The 6,983-nt window shown below is 47.8% G+C and overlaps 1 protein-coding gene across 1 annotated transcript; it reads right to left on the bottom strand.

Moving 5' to 3' along the window:
* Positions 1-2,633: 2,633 nt before the first annotated feature.
* Positions 2,634-6,648, bottom strand: LOC145822321 (uncharacterized). The gene is made up of 3 exons (XM_082919028.1): positions 4,534-6,648; positions 3,864-4,446; positions 2,634-3,754 (listed from the first exon to the last, which is right to left on the bottom strand). Exons 1-3 carry the CDS (start codon positions 6,511-6,513, stop codon positions 2,730-2,732), a joined length of 3,588 nt encoding a protein of 1,195 aa, XP_082775154.1. The 5' UTR covers positions 6,514-6,648; the 3' UTR covers positions 2,634-2,729.
* Between the last annotated feature and the right edge of the window lie 335 nt (positions 6,649-6,983).

Genomic DNA, 6,983 nt, shown 5'->3' with positions numbered 1-6,983 from the left:
GAAGATTCGAGGAGCAGAAGTCCGATATACTCCGGTAGAGAGACATTGTTTAGCTTTGGTATTCACTGCCCAAAAGCTCAGACATTACTTCTTAGCACACCAGATTCAGATTGTTACTAAAAGTGATCCAATCCGATACCTCCTCAGTAAGCCTGCTCTAACCGGGAAGGTGGCAAGATGGTTGTTAGCACTAGGTGAATTCGAGATCACATGTGTAGCCCCCAAGGCGATCAAAAGCCAAGCCTTAGCTGATCTCCTTGCTCAATTTCCAAGTGGTGACTATGAACCAGTGAATGAAGAATTAAGAGGAGAGGTGCATGCAGCTATGGCTTCCGAGGAAAGCTTCTGGACATTGGGCTTTGACGGAGCAGCAGCCGGAGGGAAGGGAGGAACCGGGATAGTCCTTACAAGCAAAAGTGGGGAAAAGTTATATTTGTCTTATAAACTGGATTTCCATTGTTCGAATAACGAAGCCGAGTATGAGGCTCTTATTTTAGGCTTAATAGCAGCTGAGAAGCACAGTATCAAGAAGATTCGGATCCGGGGGGACTCAAAGCTGATAGTGAAGCAAGTTTCAGGACAGTTCGTCTTAAAGGAGCCTGCCTTGGCCACATATCGAACAACAGTTCAAAGGCTTCTTGACAAATTTCAGAAGGTCGAAATAGAGCATGTGCCTCGCTCCGACAACAAGTTTTCAGATGCCCTCGCAACATTAGGGGCAAGAGTTGACATTCCAGAGGAAGAGGCAACAATTGTTATCAAAAAGAGAACAGAACCTTCAATAATACCCGAAGACAAAGGCCTTCCGGAAGACTGGAGAGGAGAAGTCCTCGAACAACTCAGAAGCAAAGTTGGAAAAATGACTATGGCCAAGCTTGCCCAATTCACAATTATTCAAGGTGAACTTTACTTCCGAGGAGGTACCGGATTCCTAGCCCGGTGTGTTGGCCAACAAGAAGCAAGCTTCCGACTACAACAGATCCATGAAAAGTCTTGCGGGGATGGGGATATCAGTCTGTATAGAAGAATCCAAAGACAAGGTTATTATTGGCCCGAGATGGAGAAGGACTCGAATCAATTACAGAAGGAATGCCCCAAGTGTCAGTCATACATCCGGGAGGATGAGAGTTGCTTTGAAATTGATACCCCTGACTGGAGGCAAGTCTACATTGACTATCTCAAAGAGGGAACACTACCTGAGAGCCCGAGGGACATTGCACACCTCAAGAGGAGAGCGAGGCGGTACTTTCTTGATCAGGACAAGCTGTATAGAAGAAGTATTGAGGGCACTCCCCTGAGGTGTCTCTCCAGGGAGGAGTCAGATCTAGTCCTCGGAAGAGCCCACGAGATTGAACATCAAGGAGGGGCTCGGCTGTTCGAGCAACTTATACACCTTGGGTATTACTGGCCGACCATGGAGTCAGATGCATCCCATCACGTGAAGAGGTGCCAGACTTGTCAGAAACACGGAAATTTGATCCATGCTCCAGCTGTAGACCTGCATAGTATCCGAACGCCATGGCCGTTCCATACCTGGGCTTTTGATCTGATAGGGCCCATCTCCACATCTTCTAAGGGTTACAAGTGGATTCTCGCAGCCACAGAATTGAGTACAAAATGGGTCGAAGCAATTCCTCTGAAGAACGCTACGGGGCCTGCAGTCGCGAACTTCATCAAGGAGAATATCATTTGCCGATTTGGAGTACCAAACACCATCCTCTCGGATAACGGCACTCCCTTCATAAACAAAGATGTGAAGAGCCTCCTAGAGACTTACCAAGTGAAGCATCACAAATCCACACCCTACTATCCAAAAGGGAACGGGCAGGCGGAAGCCACAAACAAGACACTGATAAGGATTCTGAGCAAGATGATGGATGAGTTTGGGGGGACTTGGTCCGAACAGTTGATAGTAGCCCTATGGGCGTATCGCACTTCGAAGAGAAAGCCAACTCAAGCAACTCCTTACTCCCTTGTGTATGGGTCCGAGGCAGTGTTACCTATAGAGTTGGAAACGCCATCTGCTCGAATGGCTCTCGCCTCGGGAATGGTATTGGAGCCTCGAACCACCAGATTGGAAGCATTAGAGGAAAAGCATGACAGAGCTGCAAAAGTCATGGAAAGGTATCATGAGTCCATCGCCCGAGCCTATAACCAGACTGTGGTACCAAGGAAGTTTGAAGAAGGTGATCTAGTATGGAAGATTGTAGACCCAATCATGCGAGGACAGCCTTTACCCAAGTTTTCTCCAAAATGGGAAGGGCCCTACAAGGTGGTTCAGGCAAGCTCAAGCGGGTACTACAAACTTGTAAGGGTTGAAGACGGCTTCCGAACTGGCCCGCTCAATGCAAAGTTTATCAAGCATTACTACCCATAGTTGGACTCATCTATGTTGAAATTCATTTTCACTTTCTTACTTTGTCTAAAGGTTGTATTTCCCTTGCGTTATGAAGAAGCTGGTTTTCTCTATGGTGTATGTTTTATCCCATCACTTACAGTGAATCTATTATGCTTTTGTCAAGAAAGTTGAAGAACTAATGAGAATATTTCAGCTTTTATAAACATGTGCATATGATTGTTCTATCATTCGAAATAAATATTTTATCAAGTAGAATGAGAAAACAATGCGAAAATATCCAAACAACAAAAATTTTGTCATTTCATTGCATTGTCCTAGATAAAACATTTTTATCGAAAGGGGCAAGAAAGTAATGATAAAAAAAAAAAACTCAATCTTTCCTAAAGACACCTTCGAAGAAGCTGCCCGTCACATCTACATCTGGAGGACAAACAGTAGAGTGTGCCTCTAAAGTCTCCAAGGCCCGAGCATAACCCAACTCAAGTTCACGAAGAGTTACCTTTGTCTCATCTATAGAGGTGCGATAAGAGGCAAGCACAGACATAAGTTCCAGCCGATGACTGGCGTTCGAAGCTATATCCAGGCGCTTCCGAAGCCATGATAAGTCCACTTGGTGACGCTCCATGTCAGAGATCCCCTGATACGCCGTCTCGACTACTTTTCCATTAAGGTCACACAACCGTTGCGTGTCCAAGCTATATAAGATAGTGGCAAAAGACTCGAGAAGAGCAGTCTGAATGAGTGGACACTGGCAAGCAAATGAAGCAAAGGTCTCCGGGTAACTTGAATGCACAAGCTGTAGAACTGAAGCAAACTCAGGAGCTACCCAATAATGGAGAAATGATACTTTGCCAGAAGCTGAAGGAGGAATTGGGGCCGGAAAGCTGCTAGTCTCAGGAATCTCCCCAATGTCTATCGGGTTAGATGAACCACCCGGAGGGGTAACTCCCGGCAGAGGTCCCGAGCCTGAGAATGCCGAACGATAAGGGGAAAGACCAAAAGCATCACTATCAATGTGGAAATCACTGAGATTCAAATCCAAAATATTTGAAGGCACTGGCGATGAAGAACCTCTAGCAGTCGTCTCAAAGGCAGGTGTTCCCCCTTGAGAAGGAGAACCGTGAGGAGTTACAAAGAGAGTCGGAGTAGAGTCCGGGGCAGGTGAAGACGGGACCCCGGTAGCAGCTAACACTGGAGCAGAGTCCGAGGCAGGTGAAGGCAGGACCCCGGTAGCAGCTAACACTGGAGCAGAGTCCGAGGCAGGTGAAGGCAGGACCCCGGTAGCAGCTAACACTGGAGCAGAGTCCGAGGCAGGTGAAGGCAGGACCCCGGTAGCAACTAACACTGGAGCAGAGTCTGAGGTAGGTGAAGGCAAGACCCCGTTAGCAGCTAACACTGAAGAAAAGATAAGAAGGCCTTATTAGAGGTAGGGAACAGGAAAGTCATTTAAGTAAAGATTTCTCACAGATATAAGTAAATGACAAACTTCAGAAAGAAAGATTACCAGAGGGAGAATCAATATGCAAAGCAGGGGCAACTGAAGGACTCCTAGCATCAACAAAGTCACTTGGTCGTGTAGAGACCACCTGATCGATCTCAATGTCTGATGAAGCCTGAACAGTAGTAGTCATCCCTGAAGAAGGAAGGAGGGCCGGAGGATGAGAATCACCATAAGTGCCAGAGCGAGTCTCAGAGATCTCTAGCACATCCACCTCCACACCATTCCCAGAGGCGCACCTCATCTCTACATCGCCTCTAGAAGCATGGCCCGCGACATCAATTTCTGTGGCATCAGTCCCTCCAGCAATCTCAACATCAGAACGGTGAGCCCCAACAAACTCGTCACCAAGGTAGTGCTCCTCCTCAGCTACGGTAGGGCGATGACGACGCGTGCGTGGAATAAGGTCACAAAAATGATCGGAGGACTCAGCCTCATCATCATCGTCATCTATAACTGCTATACGAGGGGTGCACATCTTCACAAGTCTTGCAGACAAAGGGAGGGTGTCGTCCAAGTCTGAGTCCGGCCTGGGGGAGGCAGCATGGCCAGGAGCCACGGTACCGAGAACGTCAACAACCGCAGGATCCTACATAACATGGGCAAATAAAAGTTTTCATTTTAGAAGGTATAGTCGCAAGAAGGAAAGTAGCTTCAAATCAAGAATTTCGGGTACCTCACGAAGCCTTTTGGAAAGGCGAGGAGCGGAAGGACTGGCATCAGAAGTCCTCTTGTGAGCCATCTTCTTAAGGCGGGTCGTCCGAGGACCAGAGGCCTTATTCAAAGGGACTGGCTCTGGAGAAGTAATTGCCAAGCTAGAAGCAGATGCCCGAGCAGAAGGGTCAGTTGGAGCAGATGAAGTGAAGAAACCCTCGTACATGTGGTCAGATTTTCGGCTCTCGGGTAGCCGAAGAGAAGAATCCTTCTTATAAATCGGCGGAGGCAAACATACGGTCGGTCTGCTCTGGACAAATGCAATAAACGCATCGATATTCTTCTGCCAATACCGCCTGAAAGAGGGGGTGAAACCCCCTACTCGGCTCAAGCCTGGCATCGTCAAAGAGCCGGATACGGGAAGCACGGTGTGTATAAGCCGGCGACTGAAGCGCCCGTAGCTCTCTGAAAATGATAATAAATGAGGTGCTGGCCCCGGGGCACATTGATCAAACCCGAATTGACATGCTACACGGTCAGGCCTATAAACGGCACTATCAACGCCTTCCTCATGCCACACCGGTAATGAACTCGGACGGATCATAATCAGCATATCAACAAAGGGTACAGGGATGTTCTTCGGCAAAGGAAAGGACACCGAGCGGGAGGAACCATGATAGATAAGCGGTGTGGCCACACCCACAGGTGGGCATACATACGGCTGTGCCACAAAGCGTCGGGGATCATCCACCAGAGTATTCAAGGATAAGGTGGAAATGGTACGTGACCACCGTGTAATCAACGGCTGGCAAGACTTCGCTTTCTCAAATGTCCGAGACCCATCAGTATTGAGCACGGGGATGCCATCTTTATCCACTATCTCCCGAAGAACTTCCGCCTCAAATACAGTCGGAGCAGGGGCAAATTTTGGGAACCTCTCGAAGAAGAAACATAGCAGGAACTGGCTGTGAATAAAGGAGACAGGCTCATATCGACCCACGGAGCGAACCATATCTCGATGTAGTAGATCCAGCCGATAGTAGAGATTCCCAAGAAATAGGGGAGCCAAAGGGATCCGATCTCCTCTAAAGAGCCGGACTGCCAAGGGGAAGACGAAAGGATTGAGGGAATCCGGAGGTGTGCTCGGAAGAATGAAGAATGAAAGGAAGCAAGCCAGAAATCCCAAGAAATAGAGCCTGGAGCCATACATCGGACCGGCTTCATACTCCCGAGAGTCAGGGTCAGCATCTCTGGCCAAGGGCTGAAGATCCTTGAAGAAGTGACGGATCCATGCAGTATAGGAGGCACGGTCCGTCCTTACTCGACTAGTCCTCCTCGCTGAACCATCAAAAACAGAACTCCACCGACCACAAGTTTGAAGATTTAGCTTCAGAGATTGGATCAAAGAATCATCTTCGGGGGGTGTCTGCTCAGGGTCGAAGGCATCAGGGCCGGTCACTTCCAGACGCAGCAACATGAACACATCCTCAAGGGTGGGCCCCATCTCATGCTGGCCAAGTATAAAGGTGTGTGTCTCGGTGCTCCACCGAAGAGCCATGGCTTCCAGGCTAGCATTGTTGCGACGGATGGATAGAGATCTAGATATTTTCACCGGGATCAGTAGCCGAGCCTCCTGAAGCCGTTGACAGAGGCTCTTGTCCGAGAGGACATCATCGACCCACTCTTGCCAACCGAAAGGAGGGTTTGAGAAGGCCTTGAACTGAGGATAACAGTATGGAAAGTCCCCCCGCTCAATCCGAAAGCGTAGCACCGAGGAAGGAGAAATGAGGGCCTCCTGGCCAGAGTTAGTGTCCTCAGTGAGACATAATGGAGCCGCCTTCGGAGATAGAAGAGAAGTGGTGGAGGTAGCCGCCCGCCAGAAGGGATCCTTCCGACCAAAATAAGGAGATTTCCTCCACTCAGATGCCGGAGGTACATCCCTTTCTTTCATGAGAGCCGGTTCTGATGACCCCGGAGCTACGGGTTTCTTTTGAGAAGACATATGGCTGAAATAACAGGTATAAATGGTAAGGAGTTGACCGTATTAAAATTCAGAATATTAGAATTAAAGCAACACATGCGAATGAAATTTCGGCATCAACTATTCGTTTCTCTGAGAGTCCATGAATTCAACAAATTCTACGAGGAATTTTTTACACCAAGAGTCCAGGTTTAACCCCGGAAGTCATCAACAATTCATTTTCTCGGATATTCTTCAAGCTCAACAAATTTTAATACCAATGGGTGCATCATCAACATATAGATTTTCGTCTTCTATCATCAATAAGAGGTGCAATGTCATAGGTCGCTTCATGATGAAGTTCAATCGGGTCAATTTCTTAAAGTCACTATGTTCCATATTAAAGGTCCAATTTATACGGGGCTCAAAATTTAGACAGAGTGAAGTTCAATAGTAAATTTCAGGCCCGAGATTTGAAGTATATTACATTGCTTATCAGTAGCAAGATTCAA

Source organism: Camellia sinensis, chromosome 3 (assembly GCF_055761805.1).
Source record: "Camellia sinensis isolate YWXY chromosome 3, ASM5576180v1, whole genome shotgun sequence".
In the NCBI taxonomy this organism is placed as follows: Eukaryota; Viridiplantae; Streptophyta; class Magnoliopsida; order Ericales; family Theaceae; genus Camellia; species Camellia sinensis.
The sequence above is the reverse complement of the archived record's forward strand: the minus strand, read 5'-3'. Positions and strand labels throughout refer to the sequence as shown.

Bases quoted from the DNA above. Each gene is read 5' to 3' on its own strand.
- LOC145822321 (XM_082919028.1), bottom strand. From the start codon at position 6,513: ATGTCTTCTCAAAAGAAACCCGTAGCTCCGGGGTCATCAGAACCGGCT. The intron at 4,447-4,533 runs GTACCCGAAATT...CATGTTATGTAG, and splicing joins TTTCCAAAAGGCTTCGTGAG to GATCCTGCGGTTGTTGACGT. The intron at 3,755-3,863 runs GTAATCTTTCTT...TCTTTTCTTCAG, and splicing joins GCATATTGATTCTCCCTCTG to TGTTAGCTGCTAACGGGGTC.